Source organism: Scardinius erythrophthalmus (genome assembly GCF_964197995.2).
Source record: "Scardinius erythrophthalmus genome assembly, chromosome: 1".
In the NCBI taxonomy this organism is placed as follows: Eukaryota; Metazoa; Chordata; class Actinopteri; order Cypriniformes; family Leuciscidae; genus Scardinius; species Scardinius erythrophthalmus.
Genome location: NC_138221.1, coordinates 35,136,555 through 35,162,203, shown reverse-complemented (window position 1 = coordinate 35,162,203; position 25,649 = coordinate 35,136,555). Strand labels below are relative to the sequence as shown.

General features: G+C 38.0%; 2 protein-coding genes across 4 annotated transcripts in view; both read left to right on the top strand.

Moving 5' to 3' along the window:
* dock6 (dedicator of cytokinesis 6) overlaps positions 1-8,689 on the top strand; it is a 50,581-nt gene extending 41,892 nt beyond the window's left edge. The window contains exons 40-49 of the mRNA XM_081378473.1: positions 487-630; positions 775-906; positions 1,976-1,990; positions 2,444-2,569; positions 4,231-4,320; positions 4,458-4,694; positions 4,776-4,919; positions 5,011-5,117; positions 5,728-5,901; positions 7,321-8,689. Of these exons, the coding sequence (XP_081234599.1) occupies positions 487-630; positions 775-906; positions 1,976-1,990; positions 2,444-2,569; positions 4,231-4,320; positions 4,458-4,694; positions 4,776-4,919; positions 5,011-5,117; positions 5,728-5,901; positions 7,321-7,363 (1,212 nt within the window). The 3' untranslated portion in view covers positions 7,364-8,689. The remainder of the gene's footprint in view (positions 1-486; positions 631-774; positions 907-1,975; positions 1,991-2,443; positions 2,570-4,230; positions 4,321-4,457; positions 4,695-4,775; positions 4,920-5,010; positions 5,118-5,727; positions 5,902-7,320) is intronic.
* A 757-nt stretch (positions 8,690-9,446) lies between these two features.
* kank2 (KN motif and ankyrin repeat domains 2) overlaps positions 9,447-25,649 on the top strand; it is a 28,563-nt gene continuing 12,360 nt past the window's right edge. The window contains exons 1-2 of one of the 3 annotated variants that reach the window (XM_081354013.1): positions 9,447-9,503; positions 17,194-17,279. The gene's annotated coding sequence lies outside the window, so the exon portion shown is untranslated. Of the gene's footprint in view, positions 9,504-12,271; positions 12,292-16,967; positions 17,107-17,193; positions 17,280-25,649 lie in introns of those variants that run through there. The other 2 variants (XM_081354015.1, XM_081354014.1) reach the window with 2 other exon arrangements.

Here is a 25,649-nt window from a genome sequence, read left to right as displayed (position 1 = left end):
TTTACGTAATTTTTTGAATGTCATAAAAATGAACTAAATCTGGTCATTTAAAAAATGTATATCCGTAGCAAATATACATTTTTATAGTTAAGGTTTGCTTTTTACTGTTTAATTTGGTAGAACTCTTTATCCAGTATTCATTAAGAACTGAAAAAGTCATGGAAATGAACTGGTGAAAAGGGAAACTCTGGTAAATACTCAAATTCCTGCATTTGCATTTTATAGTCAAATGTTTACCCACACACACACACACAAAAAAAAAAAAAGATGAATACAATTTTACTTTAATGAAAATAATAACCTCACAGCAGTATTTATACTAATCATACCATATTTATTTGTAAACATTATATTTTGTCAAATAATGTTTTATAAATTAATAATGTTTCAATAAAAATGTTTTAGATATATTGAGAGGAATAAATTGAACAAAAATCGATCAGAATAGATTTTTTGTCTCTTTGACACTCGAATTGCATTTCACAGAGTATTTCGTCCAACGTGCTGGAGGAGTCTGCGGTGTCTGATGATATCCTGTCCCCAGAAGAGGAGGGCATCTGTTCAGGGAAGTACTTCAGTGAGTCAGGGCTCGTGGGACTTCTGGAGCAAGCAGCTGCCTCGTTCAACATGGTGAGAGCTCACGTCACAGTTGCGGAACCTGAGAGCATCCAAGGGAATTATAGGGATTTAGGCTTGTTTTTAAGTCAGCGACACACATTTTTGTGGGATTATTGGTGCAGTGAAGGCTGACTGTAGTTTCTGTCTCTCCTCCAGGCTGCCATGTACGAGGCCATAAATGAGGTTTATAAGATCCTCTGTCCCATTCACGAGGCCAACAGAGACTTTAAGAAGCTCGCCTCCGTCCACGGCAAACTGCAGGACGCCTTCAACAAAGTATACAATCAGGTTTGTTGACACAGGAAGTCATGTCTGCAACAAGGTCCAAACAATCTTACACGGCTTCTGGAGTCAGTGTGTTGAATGGCCATTTCAGTAGTGGTCATTGTACATTCTTAAATAGGCAGCTGTTATTTCTTGTAATTAAATATAACCTTTTATAGTTAATTTGTCTGCTGCTTCGTTCAGTATTAGAACCACAGTAGTAAATGATAATAAATTAATTGGTATTATTTATTAGTGATAAAATTGCAATGCACTTTTTTTAGATTATGAGAACAAGTTTCGCTTAATGCAAGCTTAGTTGCATTAGGTGAAATTGGCAGTTGGACAGAAATCATTGTGCATGTATTATTTAAAATGTCATTTTAATTAAATTTATCGATTTGTCTACATGATATCCTGATCTTATCAGAAACTTGAATTGCTCAGATGGTGGGAAAATTCTGTACTCCAGATTTTACATATGGGATCATAAATTTTCATTTGAATATTCATTTAATCATTCCCGCAAACTTCACTTTTGACAAAATTCTCCTTTCTGATATTGAACGTAGTAATTATATTGAGAAGGGGGGGGGGGGGGTAATACAGGAGTAACCATGGTAACCACTGTATTCTGCTTTTCCATAAGCACTACCTACTGTCACAGTTAATTCGCATGAATCAGCATCTGCTGTTTTTGTTCAGACTAATTATATAAAACATGCATAATCATTTATTAGGCTGAAATGTGAGGTTTAACATTTTATACATTATCATCATCTGAGCTGTAAACTAGTAGTTTTTATGGTCATTTTAAAGTTTAGAATGTTATTATTATATTTAATTGTAATAATTAATAGTAATTTATCGGACCAAACTAACAATAGTAACTGACAGCTTTAAAAGTTATATAACAAGAATGTGTGCTCTGGATGGAACCGGTCTTTGTGCCGAGATCTGGACCACAAACTCTGATTGCGGATCTCCGGTGCAAAGCTCTCTGTTATTGTAATGTGTGTGTGGTTTAGAGGTGTGATTGATGTCTTCTCTGTCTTGTCGGTGATGATGTGTCTCCTGCTGTGTCCGCACGCAGAGTTCAGGATGGGAGGTAAGGCTGTTCGATCACACTGTGCTCCTGTATTTATCGGTACCATATGTTGCAGTTTATGTTAAAAATAATTATCTCCTCCACAGAAACTAACTGTCTCTGTTCTTTATCTCTTTTTATTTCTCCATCCGTCTCTCCCTGTGCGGTCTGGATGTTTTCCTGGTGAGTGAACATGAACTTTGTTACCCAACGTAAAATTCAAGCCGTTCCATCTCACTCTAAGGTTCACCATCTCTGACACACTTATGTAAGGCCATTTCACAAGAATGGCAGCAGTCAGTGCCTCGGACACATGTGTACGCATTCAGATCCAGACTCCATGCCATCAGTGTTGTGTCCTCGGGCATGAAGCAGACTAAAGTGGTGTTATTTAGGCTTTTATGTGAGACACAATGCTCTTCTCTCTCTTTACATGTCTCTCCATTGTTCCTGTCCTCAATGTTCAGGTCACAGAGGATGTTTGGCACCTACTTTCGTGTGGGCTTCTATGGATGCCGCTTTGGAGATCTGGATGAGCAGGAGTTTGTCTATAAAGAGCCTTCTATCACCAAACTGGCCGAGATCTCACATAGACTGGAGGTTCGTTTCTGGTCTAGAGAAATGATGATGGCTGTTGTTACTTTGTTGATAATAATACCAATATTTTACTATTACTTTTTATAATTTTATTATTACTAATAACTAAATATGAATGTTTATTAATATTAGTAGTAATTTAAATAAGGGAACGTGTTAAATGACGGTTATTTTCGACAGTTGCATTCTGCCTGCTTAAAATCAGACACAGAGATAAAGTAGTGCGTAAGATTACATTCATTTCAGTGAATGAATTATAGCATTTATTTGAATTAATTATCGAGAGATATGAGAGATGCTTACCTGGGTCTTTTCAGAGTCTGTCTCTATTAACAACGAAGCTGTGAGTTTACTTACTTCAAAAACAGCGCTGTTACCCCCTCTTTGCTGAGAAATATAATGTCACTACAATAGCAAAGCTATTTTATTAATAAAAGTCGCAGGGCAGCATTGATACGTTTCTGTGCTCCTGAATGTTTCTGTGCGTGCTCAACACAATCTCCAATCTGTGTGTGACTGTGTGACTGTCTGTCTGTCTGTCTGTCTGTGTTGACTGTCTGTCTGTCTGTCTGTCTGTCTGTCTGTCTGTCTGTCTGTCACTACAATATGCATTAAACGGTTTTATTGCACACATTCCAGGCAATTAAAATTGAGTATTCAGACAGACCATGGTATAATAATTTATTGATATATAATTATAAAACAATATTTAATAATTCATTATAATATAATTATAAAGTTATTTTTCTCAACATGAAAAAGTTTAGCTGTTTAATTAAAAAAAAATTTACTATTGTTTCTAAAAATGTTAATTTTGTTTTTTTTTATGTTTAAAAGTGTCCTACATTTTGAAAGAAGAAAGAAACACTGTTTACAATTTTTATTAAAGGGTTAGTTCACCCAAAAATGAAAATTCTGTCAGTAATTACTCTCCCTCATGTTGTTCCAACCCCGTAAGACTTTCGTTCATCTTCGGAACAATTTTTGATGAAATCTGAGAGCTGGATCACTCCTCCTGCAGGCTTATGGACACTATAACTTGCTGGCCCAGAAAATGTATTAAAGACATCGTTAATATAGTCCAAGTGACTCCAGTGGCTCAATCTTAAGTTTATAAAGCGACGAGAATACTTTTTGTGCGCAAAAACACACTTTTCATTTCCTTCTCTCTGGACCTCGAGTTTTTTTTACGTAGTGTAACAGCGTAGCGCGTCTGTGTTTCACGTCACCACGTAGGCTCACTATTGGGCGACTCTGGTCATGTGTGATACGTGGTGACGAATCACACTTAAGATTGAGCCACTGGAGTCACTTGGACTATATTAACAATGTCTTTAATACATTTTCTGGGCCAGCAAGTTATAGTGTCCATAAGCCTGCAGGAGGAGTGATCCAGCTCTCAGATTTCATCAAAAATATCTTAATTTGTGTTCCGAAGATGAACGAAAGTCTTACGGGGTTGGAACAACATGAGGGTGAGTAATTACTGACAGAATTTTCATTTTTGGGTGAACTAACCTTTTAATTTATGAGAAATAGTTTGTATTCCAGGGGGGCAAATCGTGGGTCAATATCAGGACCATGGTCCACTAATTTGTTTTTTGCATCTCAAATGATGCTTTTAATACAATTATTTGTAAGGAATATGCATATTTCCTTTATAGGAATTTTACGCTGAACGATTTGGTGACGACGTGGTGTCGATCATCAAGGACTCCAGCCCTGTTGACAAGACCAAACTGGACCCCAATAAGGTTAGAAGCGAACGCTAGTGCAGGACTGAAGGCCATATATATATATATATATATATATATGTCTTTTTGACCACAACTGCAGTTTTGAACATATGGTCTCCATATTGAAGAGTGCTGTGTATGTTTATGTTACCCAGGCATACCTTCAGATCACATATGTGGAGCCTTTCTTTGACACTTACGAGCTGAAGGAGCGCATCACATACTTTGACAAGAACTATAACCTGCGTACGTTCATGTACTGTACGCCGTTCACGCTGGACGGTCGGGCCCACGGCGACCTGCATGAGCAGTACAAACGCAAGACCATCCTCACCACCTCCCACGCCTTCCCCTACATCAAGACCCGCATCAACGTCATCCACAAAGAGGAGGTGTGGGACGCTTCTGTTTTGGAGATTTGTACATTGCTACAAGAAACAGGCTTTTCTAAATACATTTCCTCCTCGCTACAGATCATTCTGATGCCGATGGAGGTGGCGATTGAGGATATGCAGAAGAAAACACAGGAACTGGCCTTCGCCACCCACCAGGACCCTGCAGACCCAAAGATGCTCCAGATGGTGCTTCAGGGAAGTGTTGGCACCACTGTTAATCAGGTAACCTTTGGATTAAATGCTTTGTTTTCTGTTTTTCCAGTATGTCGGCGTGTTTGTGGATGTGAACCTGTACATGTTGTCTGTCACACAGGGTCCGCTGGAGGTGGCTCAGGTCTTCCTGTCTGAAATTCCCGAGGACCCCAAACTCTTCCGCCATCACAATAAACTGCGCCTCTGCTTCAAAGACTTCACTAAAAGGTGGATTGACTTTCCAGCACACAAGCACGCTAACTTTTTAGCAGAGTTGGAAACGTTTAGATAGTGATTAAAACTCCTGCCAATGCAACCAAATCAACCTTCATATGTGATTTTTAACAAATCAATTTAGTTACTTTTAGCGTTTAAAATTATTCACCAGAAAAAGTCATTTGAATGAAAGTACAATGTTTAAATAAATCAGTTTACGACCAGCTGGTGACACAGGGTTTTTTTGGTCTCTTCTTTTTGCTGCTAAAGATGCATATTAAGAAAAAGTATTTTGAGATTTGTCTAAAAGCATTTGAAGATGATACTAAAGTGAATCGCTTTTCAGTGTATCAATTCCAATTGAATCTATCTGAATTTAGAAAATTTGCTTTTAAATTAAGTAAAAAAGCAGTGAATATTGTTTTGGCCTTGGTTTGGATGTTTATGGTCCTAGACATGACAACAGTCTATTTCCATATAAAGCTGACAATTACTTGAACCACACATCAGCATGGTATCTGAACGAATGAAGTTAATGCTAAAATAAAATGTTCTACATTTTAGTTCATACAAATGGACAGCTTGGTTTTTAGCCTTCTAACTTGCAGTATTCTTGACTCAGGTGTGAGGATGCTCTGAGGAAGAACAAGTCTCTGATCGGTTCAGATCAGAAGGAATACCATCGAGAGATGGAGCGGAACTACACTAAACTGAGAGAAGCTCTGTTTCCCCTTATCAACCGGAAAATTCCTCAACTCTATAGACCGCTGCCTCTGCCGACCACACCAACACAGAGGTAACGCCACACACTCCTCACTCACCCGAACACCAACCTCTTAAGCATGTACACTTATTTGTTACGTTTTGCAGTTTTATCTGAAATTGATGATAGCACAATAATAGAACAGGTCATCGCAGCCTGGTTACTTGTCAACTAAACCCATCAGACTAATTAAAAATCTGTGCACACTGACTCGTGCTAGTTTTATAGCAGCCAATTACTTAAAAAAAAAATATTGTGTGCATTATGAGACAGTCTGTGTCTGGAATGGCGGGACTTGATTTTGTCCATCGGGAATTGGGCGTTGCTTACTAAACGGCGGCAGATCTGGAAGGCAGTTTGCAGTCAGTTGTGGAGGATATTTAGTCCCAGACACGTGCCATGAAGAAAACTGACGTCGTTTTGAGAGGGAGGGGAGTGTACGTGAATTAAAAAAATATATAATAATTATGCACACAGAAAAATCATTCATAAAAAAAAACACTGCAACATTCTGTGAAAAAAAATATAAGAATTGTCCATTTTGATTTCAAGGTGACTCTAACAAATAATAATGCTCATCATCATCAGCACTTTTGTTCATGATGTGACCCAAGCCGGGATAAAGGAGGGTTGCGATCTGGTCCCGTGAAAAATTCAGATTGCTAAAGAAATGACAAGAAAGCAGTGCTCAGCAGTGTTTCGGAGGGTCGTCGTTCATGATGGTGACCCCCAACGCCGACGTGAGCGCACTGTCAACCATGAGAATTGGAAATAATAAAACGGTGTTAACATATAATATTTAAAATTTCAAGAATTTTATAACAAAAATGGATGCAATTTTGAAAGTTTCTATTCACCTTTTGTTGAGACAATGTACGTATATAATACCGTTACATCTACATTCAATAAATAAATAAATAAATAATAATGTTTAGGAGAAATGAAATACCTATATCATAAATATGTAACTATGTTATTAATAATAATAATAATAATACAGTAAAATAACATTGTGTAATAAATGAAAATAAAATGAGTGAAAGCAGTTGTCTGTTTACCTTTTAAGACAATTAAATAATATACAGTTGCATCTACAGAAATAAATATGAATAAATATCAAGTAAACTTATGTAATGACAATAATAATAATATGAACATAAATAATAATATTATTAACATAATAATAAAATTAAAATAACAGAAACACACTGTTGAGGCTTCATACTAATATACAGTTCTACATTCAATAAATCAATATTAATGTGTATAATAAGTTAAATGCATATATAATAATAATAATAAATTAAGAGTAAATAATAAGCAGTTCTCAGCAGTCCCATCTAAACCACATTTCCTGTAGTAAATGTTCACTGACTGTCAGAGCCATGACCACCGTGAGTCTCCAGAGGGGATTTGTTCAAATCATGGATCTGTTCTTGCTCATCTTTACAGGAATTCTCTCAGTCGGTCCAGTTTTCGGCGGGTGGAGTGCTGAGGTGTGGCGGAGCTAAGCGCGGGTGGATGTAAAACCAGATGTGATCTGCCACTCCATCATTTAAACACCCATACCCCCCCACCCCCCAAACGCACACTAACACACTGCACATTCCTCTCTCAGGCATAAGCCCTCTCTCTCTCTCTCTCTCTCTCTCTCTCTCTTCAGTCTGTTTACTCTGAGAGGTTATCTGCTGTAAACAGAGTCATTATGATCTTCATGGGCACTGCAGCATAACTGCTCAAACTAGTCATCAGTAGAGAAAAATGAGCTTCTTGCTCAACTGCAGAGGTAATTTTAGGTTCTACCCAGCACACGGCATTCAGATGCTCCCCTGCACTTCCTCCTTTTGTTTGTTTGTGCTGTCTTTCTCGTCTCGTGCGCTTGTGTGAGTGTGAGAAAGAGGGCAGCAATACGAGCCACAGTCCTTCCAGATTTTGTGAGTGTGTGTGTGTGTGTGAGAGAGAGTACGTGTTGCCACATAAAACCTTGTAGCGCTGTCTTTGTCTGCTTACACTCAGTGGATTAAAGTGTTTGTGAAAGCTCTATGTCATGTCTTTTCCAAGACTAACGGCTGACAGGCTGAGGCCAGAGACCGGCTCACTCAGAGAAGACGCGTTAAATCTATCACATCCTTTGCGCAAACTGTTTTTAAAACTAATTCTGCTGTTGGCTCAAGCACTGATGTTGATGAGCAAAGAAAGACTGGGTTTGTTTCAAGACTGTCGAGTGTATGGTGGAGATCCCTCGATCATTCTTTGGATGTGTGTCCCTTTAGGTAACAGAAGAAGAGGAGGGAAGCGTAAGGCATTAATATAGTCATTTACTGTGGAAAAAGTTCCACACCGCACTAACAAAAGAGCACACTAACGTTCTGCACTGACTGCTCTGAATTTTGACTGCCACTCCTGCACCGAATCCTACTTTCAGACACGAAGGCGTTTTAATGTTCATGTTATTGTAAATGCACATTAATGTAATGTATACTATCCACGTTATGCACAAGTATGTAAACTGGAGGAAAAAAAAAAGGAGAACTATTTAGATGTTACCATTTTGTGATGATACCAGATGAAATGGTTTTTGAATGTAGCTATTGTCCTGAATTAGCAATACTTTCACCTTCCTACCATAGTTGGACTGCTGTAATATCCGTCTTGCACTATTCTAATGTTTGTTTGACCTCTACTGCCTGTCTCGACACTATACTGTGTAAACTGCTGGTCTAAATACTGTATTTTTAATTACCAAAATGTTTTTTTTATTTATTTGTATCTTGTCTTTTTTTTCTTTTCCAATTTTACTTTTTATATTAAAAGAAATTTCTCCTAATATTTCGTAGCATTTTTTTTTTGACACAACACAGATATAGACAATAATAAATGTGTATTATATAGCCTATACATAAAAATAAATCATATTATTTACTATATATGCTCTATAATAAAAAATATTTATGATATAAATATTTAATGCTCTTTTAAAATATTCATTCATATATTTTTTGGATGCTTGAAGGTTCGAAGCCTCTTCTTTTTACATGCAGCTCTTAATCTCATCACAGCTTGATTGTCTGCTTCTCGAAACGACCACCATATGTTCAGCGTGTCATTGACATGTACCGAGACAAAGAAAAAACGCGCCTGTCCATCTGCGACTTAATAGCAAATTAATATTGGTAATAATACGGCTTTACAGCCCATACGGACGATGAATGAGCTCGTCATCGCCGCGTATATCGGTGACGTAAGGTCATTATGACGTCATGCCCCCAGCATATCAGTAGCGTTATTTAATTACAAATTTCAATGCAGCGATTCGGTGTAACCGCATTCAAAATTAATACAATACTGATTAATGATCTTCAATATGTTTCCTGAAGTCTATTGTATTTAATAAGCATGATCAATCATGTTGTTTCTAATGATATACTGAAACAATTTGCTCAATATTGCGAGGTTTTTTGAAGTGAAAAGTAAAACGAGAAAATTTGAGGAAGATAATGGGGTATGAATTTTGAGGTATGAACGCGTTGGCTCTTTAAGAGCAGAGGGAGGGGTTCGCTTCATGGTTTGGCTGCGGTGTTTTTGTCTCTGTCAGTGAGACTGCTGGCCTTATCGACGGAGGGGACTGGAAGGGGGTAGGTGACAATACACACATGCTTTCTGCTCAACCTTGTGCTTTTTATGAGAAAAAAAATCATGTAATTATACAGAAACGGGTTCATTGTCATTTTCCATTGTCTTTGTGCTGCTCGATTTTACTTTGAGTTTCAAAGTAACGGTGATGGGGATTCACATTCACCATTTAAAACTGGCTACCCTTGCTGTTATAGGCTATGAATTATTTAGGTTGCGTTCATTTAAAAAGAAGCAACGCTCGTTTTTATTGGTTGGTTTCTATTATTATAGGCATAAGGAAATTAAACCGCATGCATCTTTCGTGGGAAGTGCGCACAATGCCTTTAATAATGTGATCCTTAGAGTTCAGATACACTCGTGTAGAATTATTCAATTAATTATGAATATGGTAAACTGACTGAAGTGTTCAAGAAAGCATTTGTTTTTAATAAAAAGCAGAGTTCGTTTGCGGGCGCGCGCTCTTTTTGTTAGTCAAATCTGGACATAAGACACCTTTTAGGTGTTTTATCTGAATATTGCTCTCGAAATCGTATCATTTAAATGGACTCGACGTAGATGATGGTTAAACGAGTGCTGATGGCGGTTTGGGGTAAATTCTTCATTAAATAAAAGCCCCGTGACTGCTGTGACTCTGGGGAGAGGGTGGGACTGCTGAGTTTTCATGACTTCCAGATGTTCATCACTTTGGCTTTGAATTCATGGGCCTTGATTTGCTTGGTTTAACACGTGCGTTTTAATGTTTGCACTAGCCTGATTTAAATTAGAATGTTACTGATCGTGGAACACCTCTTGGAATGTAGAACTTGTGAAAAAAGAAGGGAATGACACATTTTCAACCCAGTTTAAGTTTTAGTTGAAAGAAAGATATGTTTTAGTTGTAGTTTGCAAAGTAATTTCTTTAGTCCGTATTTGAGACTGCCATTGAGGGTTTTTAGTGTTGGCTATTGTTTCAGTCACGCCACGCGACTTTTTGTTTTTGTTTTGGGGGTTTCTTTCATTCTTTCTCGTCAGTCGTATGTTTAACTAACACCTCGTTTAGGTTGTGAAGTGATTACAACACGCGCTCGTATAGTCGTGTCGTAGTGCGCAGTCTCTGGAGTTCATGAGACGCGCGCGTCGTGGAATTCCTCGCGCAGGAATGCGCGGTTATAAACCCCATTTGCACGGTGGACCACATGCTGGGCGTCTTAATATTGTTTGCAAGACTAATGAAATTAAGCCACAGGACTACGCGAATGTGTCTCGAGCGCTTTTAATTTCCATTAATTGTTGATGTTTCTCAGCATGTCACTCAATTGTTGACAATGACATCCTCCCAGGACACCGCGCCTCCCCATAGGAAAGAAAAATCACAAATGGGATCTCATTGGTTCCTCTTTGACAGTATTGATACTTTTTTTTCTGAAGTAAAAACTACAGTAATCTCAGACAAATATCCACCAAGTAACTAGACCATGTCTCTAACTGTTCTCAGACACCCGCCTTTGCTCTCCACATTCATTCTATAGCCTTTATAGCCACTATATATGGCAGCAATTGTCTTCTCATTTATGTCTATTTGTAGTTTTCCTGTGGTATTTTAGGACATGCTTCCGATGCTTTGAAGCAAAACTCCATTATTTCTATACATGGATCTTTGTGAAAGTGGGCAGCCTTTTGTATCTAAAAATGATCCTCAGCAATTTTATGGCTTGTCACGTTCACTTTAACTTCCACTCAGCAAGCGTTATTCTGCTTGATAGGTGTGTAAATCTGTCTGTCACTTTAAATGTGACGTTAAATTCATTGTAGACAATGGCAACAATAATCAAGCATGCAAACAGTCACCATCATTCTGTTTGCTGAATTTTTATTTTATTTCTTTATTTGATAGGCACCGCGCACATTAATCAACAGAAACATAACTATAAATGAGCTAGAGGTAACCCTATAGGCAAATTTGTATCTTTTGTCCCTGTTCTAAAATTAGAATAAACAATTTATCACAAATATCTCATTCAGACCAATACCAAAATCAGTACAATCCACATCCACCAAACGAATGCGGCACAAACCATAGCTGGGTCAAGGCTCACGGAATTTCTAACAATTCTAAAATTATTTAAATTAAACCTGCTTGTTGGCATAGGAAATGGAAAATCATACTAATGTGCAACTTTTGCCCAGATAGTGTCTGCAGTGGAGTAATACATGGGCATTAAAAAAAAAAAAAATGGTTACATTTAGCTTAAAGTCACCATGAAATCAGAATGGAAATTTTTTTCATGGAATATTGCAGTGTTTATTATAAATAAATAATTTTCCCGTGCTCATCATTATTTTTTACAATTCATTTGTTCTCGCAATCTTCAAAAATAACTCCCCCTCCATCTTGCAGCTCATCTCTTCTCTTCTCTGATGATGTGTTTACTGGCGCGAGGGCGGGACAACCTGTCACTCACATGACATCGTAGCGATGGCAAACCACAACCATCCCATCGATTCCCTGATGATGAAGTCCCGCCCTAATTTTTTTCATCTTGTTCAAGAAGGTTTCATACATATCAATAGGGAAGAAAAGACAATCGCAACTTCCATTACATGCTGACTTTAAGGCATAATCGATTTAGAACATGTTGTAATATGGCGGATTGCACAAGTAATTTTGGAAGCAACTTGCTCCTTTGTGCAATGTATACGTCTCATTTTTTTTGCCCACCAGAAAGTGAAGCATTCTCATCCAGAGAAGACATTAATCTGAAGGGGAGGATGGAAATTTTAGAACAGACTTTCGTCCCTAGAGTGAAGGTGTGTCTCAGTGTTCGTCTGCTGCATGTTTGGGGCATGTGTTCTGGGGTGTGTGCTGCTGCTCGTCTAACCTAGAAAAGCTCAATGAACTCTCTAGGTTCTGCACAAACTTCGACACTTTCGAAGCACACTCGTCGTTTCATAGTAACGTTATATTCAGCTCTGTCAGGATGTATTCCACAGTTGCACTCTGGAAAAGTTTTGGTTTCCACACGAGAGAGCTTGATCCTGGAAATGGCCGAGGCTGTGAATGTTCCCCGTGAAATCTGCTTCCCTTACTCTTTGTTTACATTAGCGAGTAGAGTCTGACTAACCCCTAAATTCTCCCCACCACAGCTGGCCCGACCACAGTGATGAATCGCCACTCCTAACATACTCATGACCTGATTGCTTCTGCATGACACTATGCACTTACAAAGTGTCTCTCTTGTTTGTCTATTTCTTCTTTTAAGCATTTATATTTCCCCAGCTTCTCCATAACCCGTAATCCTGGATCTCGCAGGAATTTGCCGTTAATTCTCATTTGGAGGGGTAAATTTGGATGTCTGTGGTGATTCCTGTTGCCCAGCTCCACCCCGCAGGCCGTTTCCTGTCAGAGGTCAGCACAATGACCAATGGCGTCGCGGCGTGTGTTTGTTCTGCTCCTGCCCCGGCGGTAACGTGAGCGGGGAGAAGCCCCTCCCTGGACCTTGAGCTTTGGCTTCAGGCCGTGGTGTTTCTGTAGATGCCGTCGTTTTCTCCATACCACTCCCTAATGTAAAAAACAGCCCTGTATGTGCAGGGCATGTGGACGCTTTCCAGCATTGGTCATAATTCTTCATAAGGTCCTGGTTGGAGCATTGCTGCACCCCATATATACATGGATAGCAGGTCCGTTACATAACACCTAACCCAGCGAAAACTTCCTCAAAACGAGAGTGCAGTCATTCACAGAGTTCTGCATGTTATTCTTCTATCAACAGGATCTGTTCGCACAACAACAGCTTTGGACCACCAATGGAGAAGTATTCCTCACAGAACAGCTTAGTCTTACAAGGCCTCAGAAATGAACAGGGGCCACCAAAATGAACAAAAATGCCTCCCAAATTCAAGATAAGAGGGCAAAAATTGGCCCTGTGCAATTAAACTAATTAAACTAAGTCGTTATTAATGTGACATGTGAAAATGAATGAAAAGTGTTGATTGTGGCATTACAATTAGATCTGCTCATGTTGCATCAGATTTCTTTTTGTGTTATTTTTTAAGTCCGCCTTTAGTCGATAAGTGTATCCCTTAAAACTCATCTTTGATCACCAAAATTACGAATTTAAACGAAAAAAAATTTGTCATGCCTTAAAATAGCTTGAATGTAACTCTACGCCCTTGCCTCATTTAGTATACGTGGTTCTATGAATATGCAAATTGGACCCGCCTCCACTCACTCACATCAGCTCAAAGTTCCACTCGTTGGCGATCACACGTTGACCTGATTGGTTACAAGGTAGTTTGTGACGTGAGAAACGTATTAAAAAACATATAAATAACATTAAAAGCTTGATTTTTTTCACCACAAGGGGACTTGACATTATAGTTCTTGTTCTTGGTGTCAACGGGGCATTAAGAGTTGTTGAAAGACTAGTTCAAAGACACGGCACAGTTCCCGCTATGTCTCGTATGTTTTCTTGACTGGTCAGAGGAATGCACTGAATACAATCGCGATTGGGACGGACTCGAGACTCTGTTCTGATCGCAACATTTTTCACCCCGTCTGAGACTTAGTTAAGTTTTCCTTATGCCTCATTTTGTCCTGCTGTGCTTCTTTTTTTTTCTTTTTTTTTTGCCGCATATGGTCAGCAAAGAGCACAAAACGTAAAGCCAATGGAATTTTAAATGACTCACACTGGCTTTCCTAGTCTCAAAGCTGCCTTTGCCTAAAGTATTTTTGCTCTAGACATTTCCATTTAAATATCACCCTTTGCTGTTTTAGCCTCTCCTAGTGTCCATCCTGGACCTACTCCCTTTGTGTCTTTCTGCTCTCCTTCCTGCTAAATTTTCTGTACTCTGTTACTGTTGTAATCTTTTCTCTTTTTCTCTCCCTCCCTAATTCTTAAGTCTCCCCTTCTCCTCGGCTGGGAGGAAGTGACCGACTAGTTTCTGGGTCTTTGGGGAATTGCAGCTCCCTTTCCTGTAACTCTTTCTGAACCTGAACTTATGTGCTATTCGTACACATATGCAACGGTTCTCAATGGACCGTTACCCTTATAACTACCTTCAAGTATTTCAGTGCACAGTATCATCCTCCTCAATCTAAAGGTTGTGAACTTTTGTTGAGCATGTACTTGACATTGTATGGTTTCATGTGTGGTTGGAAAGGGGACATTTGTATTGTTGGCCCTAGACATAATTGTGTAGTTTTTAGATGTCAATCTTTTGAGCGTCACTACAAAGTTAGCTATGTATGTGCATGATTAGCACACTAGTCACAATAAATCAATATTCACGATTTAATTTAAAGTTCTTAAAAAATCACTTTACAGTATGTTTTGTGACATGATATATGTACATGATATACAGCATGGTCTACTGTATGTACAGTACAGTCTGAGACCACTAGTAAAAATATATTTTTATTTTTATTTTTTTATTTTTTATAGTTTAATTGTTTAATTTTTAAGTTTATGGTCAGTAAGATTTTTTTTTTTATGAAAGAAATTGAAAACTTTTATTCAGCAAGGATGCATTAAATTAATCAAAAGGGAGTAAAGACATTTATAATGTTACAAAAGATGCTGTAAAAAATGCTGTTCTTTTGAACTTTATATTCATCAAAGTCCGGAAAAAATTCAACTGTTTTCAACATTGATAATAATAAGAAATGTTTCTTGAGCACGAAAAAGCCAGCTTTGCCATTACAGAAATACTTTACATTTTATATATCAAAAATAGAAGACATTTGTAATCGTATTTCAATGAATATTTAAGTATTTTATTATTACTATTTTTACTGTATTTTGGATCAAATAAATGCAGCCTTGAAAAGCATAAGAGAATTTTCAGTCTACCAACCCCAGTCTTTTGGATTGATTGTGTATATCATTTTACAATTACAATGTTATGTAACAATTACACTGAAAAGTTGAACTGAGTTGTTTCTTTGCTTCCTCTTGGCGCTTTTTTTATGGCCTATATATCACACATTTTAGCAATCATCATAAATTACGTATCATTCGAAAGCTTGACTCAAAATTTCAAACTCAAAAACCATTTTGATATCTGACATTGCGTTACCATGGAAATTGTACTTTAAATTCTTTTAGCGTGCTCCTCCGACTAGTGGCCGTTTCATGTTTAACTATTTTATATTTAACTTTTTTTCTAATCTTGACATAACACATATCGTCGGAAAGTTCAGAGACTCAAGGTTCCATATTTGGCAACTGTTTCGTGATAGAAGTGATATTGTGACAGATATGTATTAATTTGTTACAGTAGAATGCATAAACAAATTCAATGGAATATAGGTGTCACCCGGTGGCTATTTTTGGTACGGCGCCTAAACAAAATCTTATAGGAACGTTAAACTTGGAACATAACTTTGTTCGATATATGGCATTGATTTTATATCAATTTTATAGAGTACAATTATTTTGTAAAATAGACTACATATTTTGTGTGTAATAAAATACTACTATAACATTTTTGCTTTGACAATAATCTGCTGAGTATCTTCTTTAAAAAGAGACCAACCGGTCTGTATTCCACAGCATTCATGCATTACAACCATTCTCAAAAAGTGGGGGGACAGTTAAGGGGTTACTTTTTTGTTTCATTACTTTACATAGACTTAGTTTATTTCCAGATGTAATTTATATTTTGAATAAAAAAAAAATTAAACTGTTTTGACCACAAAAAAATAATAATAATGTAATAAAGACAAATAAAATAAGTCCATAAATTCACAACATATTTACTCGTAAACCAGTAGTGAGAACATCCAGGAAAAGAAACCGCACTCTAAACCAGTTTATGATTACAGTAAGATTCTCTCTTTGTTTTCCAGAAAGAATGGGACTTTCTCAGCAGTGGGCAAATGAGAAGCATTACGTGTGTTTTAAAGGCAATCTCTCTCTTCCCCATGCTCCTCCCAGCACTATATTAGAACCAGCTGTGGAGTTTGAGGCTGAATGAATGGCTCTTTGTGATTTGGCTGTCACTCCTGTATAAAGCTCTGTTTCTTTCCCCCTCTAGATGCTGGCATGACAAAAGTGTTGGAACAATGTAACCTAATGTTCCCATTTTGACATTGTTACTCTATAAAAACATATCAATTCACCACTAAGACTGCAGAAATGCATTTCGATCATTGTTGAGCTTTAGAAGAACGTGCACTTGACACTTCAGAATGGTTTCGAAGACCAGAAATGAAATGTCTGTATGAGATTTTGAGGATAATTTTCCAGTCATGTAGATTTTTAACCACAAAGTTATTGAGCCCCGCCGTTGAGGAAGTCTTTAAGGTGTAGGAGTGTTTGTGAAGGTCCACGATGTTCTGGAATGTTTCTGGGTCCGGCAGGGGTGTGTCTGTCTCTCTGGGTTTGACTCGGTAGTACTCCGGACCAAAAAACTTCGCTCACAGCGCAAAGCTTTCCCAGGCTCAGGACTGTATGCCAAGTAACATGTTGTTGTGGTTAAGGGATATGAAGGGTGTGTTGTGGTGGTAGGCAACAGAGCCAAGCCGAATTAGTCTCTCTCAGAAGAGGCATTTTTGGATCAGCAGTCGTCATGAGGAGTGGCTTCTCTGGTGCTCGAGATGACATTGAGGGTCTAAAACGAAGGGTGCGACCGAAATCATACAAAGAATCTGCCCATGTTAGGGACAATTTGAGTTGTTTTTTAAATAAATCATCTTTTTTTCCCCTTCAGGATTTTGGTGGCACCCATAAGAGAGTCGCAGGAATCGAAAGAGGAGAGCGAGGAGGTCGGGGAAGAGAGACCATCATTGCAGCACAGTGAGTTAGAGGTCCTGCATTCTTGCATTCATGTTTTTCCGTTGAAAATAAAGGAGAAAAAATTGAAAAATCACCATATAGATCTCTGCTTGCTGGATTATGCCAGCAGGATCGGGACAAAATGCAAAAGTTGCAGGCAGGAGTTGGGCCGGAATATCACACAGACCTCTACAGTGAATTATTTAACTCTAACTGCTGTCTTTAGACAAGATACAAATGACTCAAGCGGCTCCCTTGAGTTTAAGGAGTCAATTTATTCCTGGTTTGTAGATAAGGATCCCAAATTCCACGTCATAGCCAAGAAAAATTAAGCAGCTTGTTGCGAACTGACCTTGAAATTCACACAGTGATAAAGGGACCTTTGAAGCATCAAACCCAAAAAACCCTCAATGTTTATCTGTTCCTCAGAAAGCTTGCTTGAGTGAAACTAATGACCAGACATTCTCCTTGACATGTTTTCATAATATTAAATGGACTTTGAGGAATTCTGTTTTCCCGACTCCACGAACATGGTAAAATTACTCCTCCTAGTCACCAAATGTGGGCCGATATAAGATTTCCCTACATCCTCTTTCCTTCGATTGCTAATCTTAATAATGTAGCGGTGGGTGTGGGAGACCCTGGTGGCAGGAGATGTCAACTTCCGCTGCTCTGGAATGTAAAACGAGGGAAGTTGGGAAAGAGGTATGGAGTGAAGGGCATGGGTTTAGGGCAACACATTCCATCTGGAGGAGGGTAGAGATCAGCATGCCACTGAGAAATGGCAGGGCGCTGCCGGGGAGTGGGGCACACTGTGTTCTGTTCACCGTCATCTCAATGGGACAGTGTTTATGTGCAGACAGAGGAGGAGGAAGGTCACCGCCACACTTGCACGCATGCCTCTGCGCAGTAGTAGCCGGTGAAGCCCTGTTCTTCGGCAGCAGAGGGTGAACGTGGTGGGCTGGAGACGGGGATTGTTTGGGAGCATGAGGCACAGCACTGAAACGAGTCAGGAACACTAGGTTTCGACATTGACTGACTTAATGCAATATGAATGGCCCTTTGTAAAATGTGCCTTCATAATGTTCATTCTTTCCCCTGCCATTGATGGAAATTTCCGTAATTTATGAGAGAATGAAAGTCCCCCTGTGGTGAAAATCAAGTTTTTAATGTTGTTTATAGGTCTATGTGGTGTTTTTAATACGCTTTAAGACAAACCATGTACAAATTTATAAGTCTTACACCATTGCTGAGTATTTTCTCCTTAAAACTGCAGTGAACCAAAGACAGTCTCAAAAACGCGGTTTGAAATCGCTGGTGTTTCTGACGTCACAAACTACCTTGTAATCTATCAGGTCAATGTGTGATCGTCAATGAGTGGATCTTTGAGCTGGTGTGAGTGAGTGGAGGCGGGGCTAATTTACATATTCATAGAACAGCATATACTAAATGAGGCATGGGTGTGGAGTTACATTCAAGCTATTTTAAGCCATGAATAATTGTTTTTGTTTTTTTCAAGGAAAGAACTTTTAAATAGGTAATTTTGGTGATCAAAGATGAGTTTTAAGGGATAAAATTATTGACTACAGGGGGACTTTAAGAAATTTTCTGACTTTCCGTGTTTTCACTGTTATACGATAGGGGGCGCTATTACACATCTTCTGAAAGAGTACTGAATCTCTGGATCAAAACACAGGCGAAACAGAAGCAGAAACCAGGGATAGCATATGTAAGCAGATGCATGTTATAAAATAACGCGATCATCAACATTAAACAGCATATAAATCAAAACGGTCTAATGTTACAGAATGAAATGTCGAACCAGGACGAGCTTTAGGACTGTGAAGCTTTGGGGGTGTTGATGGACTCGATCCACTTCATCTATGTTTTGATCATCGTTCTGAATCCGATCCAGATGTAAGCTTTGACAAAAACACGATTTTCTCAGCTATTTGCTCAAAATTTAGCTTTTTATGAAACTTACCCACATTAAATTGTTGATGAAAAAGAATGCATAAAGCTAGAATAAAACTTTTTTTCTTTTGATATATTGCATGTTCAGATATTCATAAAACAAAATATTTTGGGGGCCATGGAAATTTTGTCTGACAAATTTTTGAAAAACGCTGCCGGGGAAAGAGTTAAGGAGTTGTGTGATTGGTTTCCAGGGTGTTGCTATGTGGTTACCAATGTTTTGTAAGTGGTTTGAAGTGTGTTGTTGTGCTGCAGTTTTCTGAATGGTTGCTAGAGCATTTATATGCGGCTTATAAAGTGTTCTGAGTGGCTTTTGGCATGTTGCTATGTATGCTAGATAGGGCTGAATGATTAATCAAAATAAAATTGATATTCTGATATGTCCAAGTGTGATTATCAAATCTCAAAGGCTGCGATTAAATTAAATAAATGTATGCACAGCGTGTTTCAGAGCAAAGTGCAGCACTGTTCATTTACACAGGTGTAGCTCCTTTTTTATTTGACGACAACTTAACCCCAAATATGAACAATACTAATAGAGATGTTAGAATATTAGTAGAGCAGAGAAATAAGAGTGAGAGACTGGTTGGAGGAGAGCAAGGGTGTTTCTGACTTAGCGAAAGAGACAGGGAATTTTGTACGTCATTGCTGAGGGCTGGATGTTTGTCATGCTGTGTGCCTTTACTGGAGTCTCTAATTATGGCTCGTCAACCGTCCCCCTGTCAGCACTCACCATAGCACTGACACTCACTTTTCACACGTACACACACAAATCTGTGTGTTAGCGCTCACATTCACACACACCCTAACATTTTCTCAAGCGTACTCAACATTCATCTGTGGCTGTGGCAGGGGAATAAAAAACCCACTAATTAAGATGCTATTGACTTGAGGTCTGTGTACCTTCGGATAATTTGTTTTCTCGTTTTTGTCTTCAAAACGGGAAAATAAGAGACAGTTCATTTATCACATTTTCGACCCTTCTCATTAATATAAACAGTTTTTTTTTTTTTCCCGCTTTCATCACACTTTGTTCTAATTCACCAAATGGAAACACAATAAAACTAAAATATAAACATATAAAGTATAAACGGCTTGAATATTCGACCTCTGCATGGGTGGGAATTAAACGCCTCTTTCCACTGATTGGTCAACCAAACATAAAACCGTGTTTCAGTTGTTCCTCAGTTTCGCGAACAGAATAATAGTCACGAAAACGAGAAACAAAATTGTCAGAAGGTACACAGACAACTTAACCATCTCTGCATGTTTTAATAAAATCTAAATGAACTGTTTTTATTCAAGTCAGAAATATTATTTAACATCACTGAATAAAACCAACAAACCATAAAACTAATTTCATTGGCTAAATCAGGTGGATATAGCTCTTTGAGATGTTCATTAACAGTAAAAAGTGCCGTTTCTTAAACGTTCTACATTGACCCGTCATTTACATTAAATGAAGGGACCTTTCTCCCCAAAATCTCTATTTTAATGAAAGTATGTGATGTGTTAAACATGGTAAATATATATATATATATATATAAATGGACTATAACATATATATAATAGTCTGTAAATAATAAGTATAGTCTATAACATAAAGAGGAAAATATGAAATTATTTTGTTTCATAATTTTAGTACAAAATTGATATTAATATTACTTTAGCCTTTTAATGGACTGTATGGTTAAACATGTTTTCCAAAAATGATAACTCTATTCATCAATCGTTCAACCCTTTGAAACTATACTTCGCTAAAAATGCATGGTTGCATTGGAAAAATTCACTGAAATGATCCCACTTGACTATTACGTGCTGATACATTTTAAAATGATGCAGGTGAAACTGCAGTGAAAACTAGTATATTTGCTGTTCTTAACAGTATTAACCCTGGATGGTAGAGATACCTCAATATGATTAAGAGAAAACAAATACAACAGCTGAAGCAGCTGAGAGGCCTGTTAAATTAGTGAGTTTTCAAGTGTAAGAAAGTGAGCAAAAGCACACAGGATGGATAGTGGGCAAGAGAGCTCATTTTGTCGACTTAAGATCTACAAAATACCAAATCAGTTCAGTCAGTCTTGTATGCCCTACTTTTCCCCTGAAACAGGCAAGAACATAAACAGACTGAGAGGGTCATGAGATTAGAAAGAGGGGAAAGATTTGTGTGAGGCAGCAAGGGTGAAGCAATTTCCCATTATGAACCGAAATGACTGGAGCAGTCAGCAGTTCTCTATATGTATGTGAAGCCCAATTCTGTGGTCTAATATGTTGTTAATGTTGGGAACAGAGATAGCCCATGGCACTGCCGCCCCCTACACACACACACACACACACACACACACACACACACACACACACACTAACTAATGACCTAGAAAGTTAATCTTTGGCAAAAAGACACATTAGCTGAGAAAGATGCAATACTGAGTGGACATAAAAAAACAGATGAAGATAGTGAAAAAACAGTTATAGAAAGGCCTACACATGTAATGCATCAGTTTAATTTTATCTAATTGATTTAAGGCTGACTTCCTTTCTTCTGGTGCAATAGTCAACTTAGAGAGCGGAAGAAGAAAGAGCCGGCAGAGGTCAGCTGCTATCTCCTGATCATCAGCTGACAGAGTAAGGAAAAATAAGGCAGAGAAAGGGAGATAAAAATCATGGAAAAAGTGTGGGAGAGCAAGGCAGAGCAATAGTGCCTGTGTCTGTGTTTTTTTACATTACCTCAATTCTGAGAATCACAGAGCGCGTATTCAGATGATTCCTAATAAGGCTGTAACTAGACACTCTTTCTTCTCTTGTCGCCTGCCAGAAAACTTTCCCCTCTTTCTCCCCTCTCCGCCAAACAAGAGAACTAGAAACAAACAGAAACCGAACAGTCTAAAGCCCAAAGTATACTTAGTTTGTTTTACAAGAACGCTATAGCATATGTGTACAGTCGAACGTGCAACCTTTCAAAGTATAGCCTACTCCATTTGATATCGTGCGCAAACGCAGGTGGTCGACACATGCGCTCTAGAAAGTTTCATCTTTGTCCAGCATGTACGGCATTTTTCTCTACAAGTTATGACCGTAAAAATGTCTTTGTATTATTTTAAATAAATCATAACGCCCTCACACAAGCGCTTGTCACTGCAGCCGTCTGTTGTTTTTGCAGTCTCCGGTATAAAGTATTTTCTTCCCTATTGTGACCAGTGTCGCGGAAAGTTACTTTCAGATGTAATGCATTACAATATTGCATTACTCTCAAAAAAGTACTACTGTAATTGCGATACTTCGTTACACTTTATGGAAAGTAATGCGTCACATACTTTTGCGTTACTTTTTCTTATCTAAGCTGTGCTTGCTTGTTTAATTTTTAATAACAAGTAGTTCTATTTTTGGCCCTTTCACACCAAAAGTGTCTGAAAAAGCCTCCAATTCATATGGATCTCAATAAGCCTCGGGCTGAAGGAAATGCAAAATTCACAACTGTAGAGTAGAGGGTGCAGCTCAAACAAACCTTTCAGCTCTGCTGCTGAGGAAAGTTCAACACTATATTACTTAAAAAAAAGAAAAGAAAAAACACAAATGTGATGTTTATCTAAAGTCATTTTTGCTCATTGGTATGGTTGAATTGGACCATCGAAGGTCAGCAGCAAAGACATTGGTTAATAAAGTGAGATTAAATCCATAAAGTATATTTGTGTAAGTTAACACTTAATTATTGCAGGTTTGCATAATATTCTGAGTTTGCATTTTACTGGTTTTATTCATTTTGAGAAATACAGAATGTTTTTGTGCAAGTGAGATGAGTAAATACTCACATTTGGTCTAGAATTACAATAACCGCATGTTTACACAGCACACATAACGCCCCGCACTTGCAATTCTCTCATCATGAGGACAGAAGAACTGTCAGTCAATACATGGGAAAACAAATCTTGTGTTACTTATTTGACAAAGTAACTCAGATATTTTGTTGTAAATTTAGTTATTTGAAAAGTAATCTGATTATGTAACTCACATTACTTTTGATGCTTTACCCCCAACACTGAGGGCCCTATTTTAACGATCTGAAACGCAAGTGTCAAAGCGCAAAGCGCAAGTAACTTTGTGGGCGGGTCTTGGCGCTGTTGCTATTTTCCCGGCGGGATAAATGACTCTTGCGCCAGGCGCAAATATAAAATGGGTTGGTCTGAAGTAGCTTTATTATTCATAGGTGTGGTTTGGGCGTAACGTGAAATAAACCAATCAGAGCGTCATCTCACATTCCCTTTAAGAGCAGACGCGCTTTTTCTAAAGCGGATTCCTAACGGCGGATTTGCCAGGCGCGCGCCAGGAGCGGTTCACTGCCGAGGAGAGCAATGTTCTTGTCAGGGACGTTGGGGATGGAGAAACACACCCAAATAAACTTCGGTTAAAAAGGCGTATGATAATTTGGGTAAATGTGTAAGCTAGATGTAGGCCTATGCTTTTATAATAAATTGTCTATCTATCTGTCTGTCTGTCTATCTATCTATCTATCTATCTATCTATCTATCTATCTATCTATCTATCTATCTATTAGGGGTGGAGCCGAACCCGAATACGGTATTCGGAAAGCACAAATAATGTGTTTTTTACGAATAGCCTACTTATTTCGAACAAATACTTTTAAAAATATTTGTATTCGGGAACAAGAAAAACTTTATATCAAAAAGCTGCGTTTCCTCATGAGACATGGCGACCGGCGGTGCTGCTGATGTGGTGGCTGAAATATTTTGGATTAGGCTAATGTCACGTTGTCATAAGGGGTAGTTCACATAGCGCGTTTTTTGCGCGTGCAGATTTCAAATGTAGGCGCGCGGCAAGCGCGCTTATAATAGAAGCGAGCGGCGCGCTGCATAGCAACGACAGACGCCACGGGAGGGCAAGCGCTTGTGGAAAGGAGAAAGCGTGCGAACTGCGCTCTTCATGATTACGAAGTATCAGCAAAGAATTAATTGATTTCTAGCCCTTGCATTAGCTTTAGATATATTTATGGAGATGAGAAATGAAATAAAAAAGCCGTCATTTTGTCATTAATATCAGTCCGTCAGAAAAGCAGTTCTAGGCTTATTCTTGGCTGGATAACTCTTGGCAGGTTTAAAAAGCTCTTTTAAAATTAATTATGAATGCAGTTTTGGATTAAATATAAGTACAGTCAAGTCAAATAAAACATGTTTTATCTCCTGTTTGGTAACACTACAATAAGATACCATTCATTAACATTACTTAATGCGCATCTAACATCAACACATTGAGTGAACAATATATTTTTACAACATTAATTAATGTTTGTGAATGTTATTTAATACAAACACTTGATTGGTCATGTTTGTTCACTTCATTCATTGTGCATTAAATAATGTTAACATAAATAATGTTAACTTTTGATTTTAAAAATGTATTTTTAAATGAACCCCAAGGAGAATAATTGCGACAGTATATAGCCTAACTATTGTTTATTGTTAGGTCATTTTATCTATTGTTATCTAACAAATGTAATATTAATGTAGTGTTTTTAATACTACAGTTTCCATCTTTGTAACCGTGATATAAACTTTAATATATGTAAATTTAATCTAAATTAAGCTTTACCGAAATTGTTACCGAGAACCGTGGATTTTCACAGGTATTGGTACCGAATACTGAAATTTTGGCACCGTGACAACACTAGTAGCTCTGTTAGCTTGGTAATTTAGACAATAGGCTGTTGACAGAGTAACATTAACGTAGGTAATGGCTGTTATGTTATTTTCTTTTCAATGACGTTCCTTGTTACATGTTCATTGCTGGATTTATGGAAAAACATCAACCAATATTGCATATCCATAATTATTATAATGGATATAATTAAAGAATACTTACACTATAACGTAAATTAGAAGTGTAACGCAAAAAAAATGGATTTTTACACCTATTTTGAAATTTACTCGAATACAAATACAAATACAAATACTTTTCCCCTCTCAACAAATACAAATACAGATACAAATACCGGCTGCTTTGCACACCCCTACTATCTATCTATCTATCGTAATAGCCTAATGTATGATTTGCAAAAATGAAAACTGCTGCTTCTGTGTAGATGAGAGAATCAAAGTGTATGTGCGTTGTGCACACGCTACATTGATTATGGCCAAGCATGCGCCCTTAAAATAGCATATGAATAACATGCGCAACGCGCCACTGACTTTAAACTATTTTTTCCTGGTTAGTTGCGCAATTGTTTTCTAAACCTGCAAAATAGCATGAAGGAACGTTTGCGCTGGAACACGCCTCCTTTTTTGTGCTGAACCGCCCAGGGAGCGCAAGTTCATTCCCTAGTTTAGCGACGTGCTTCTGTGGAGGGAAAAACGCGCTTCGCGCGGGTACAAAATAGGAATGATACATGCGTCGGTGTACAAA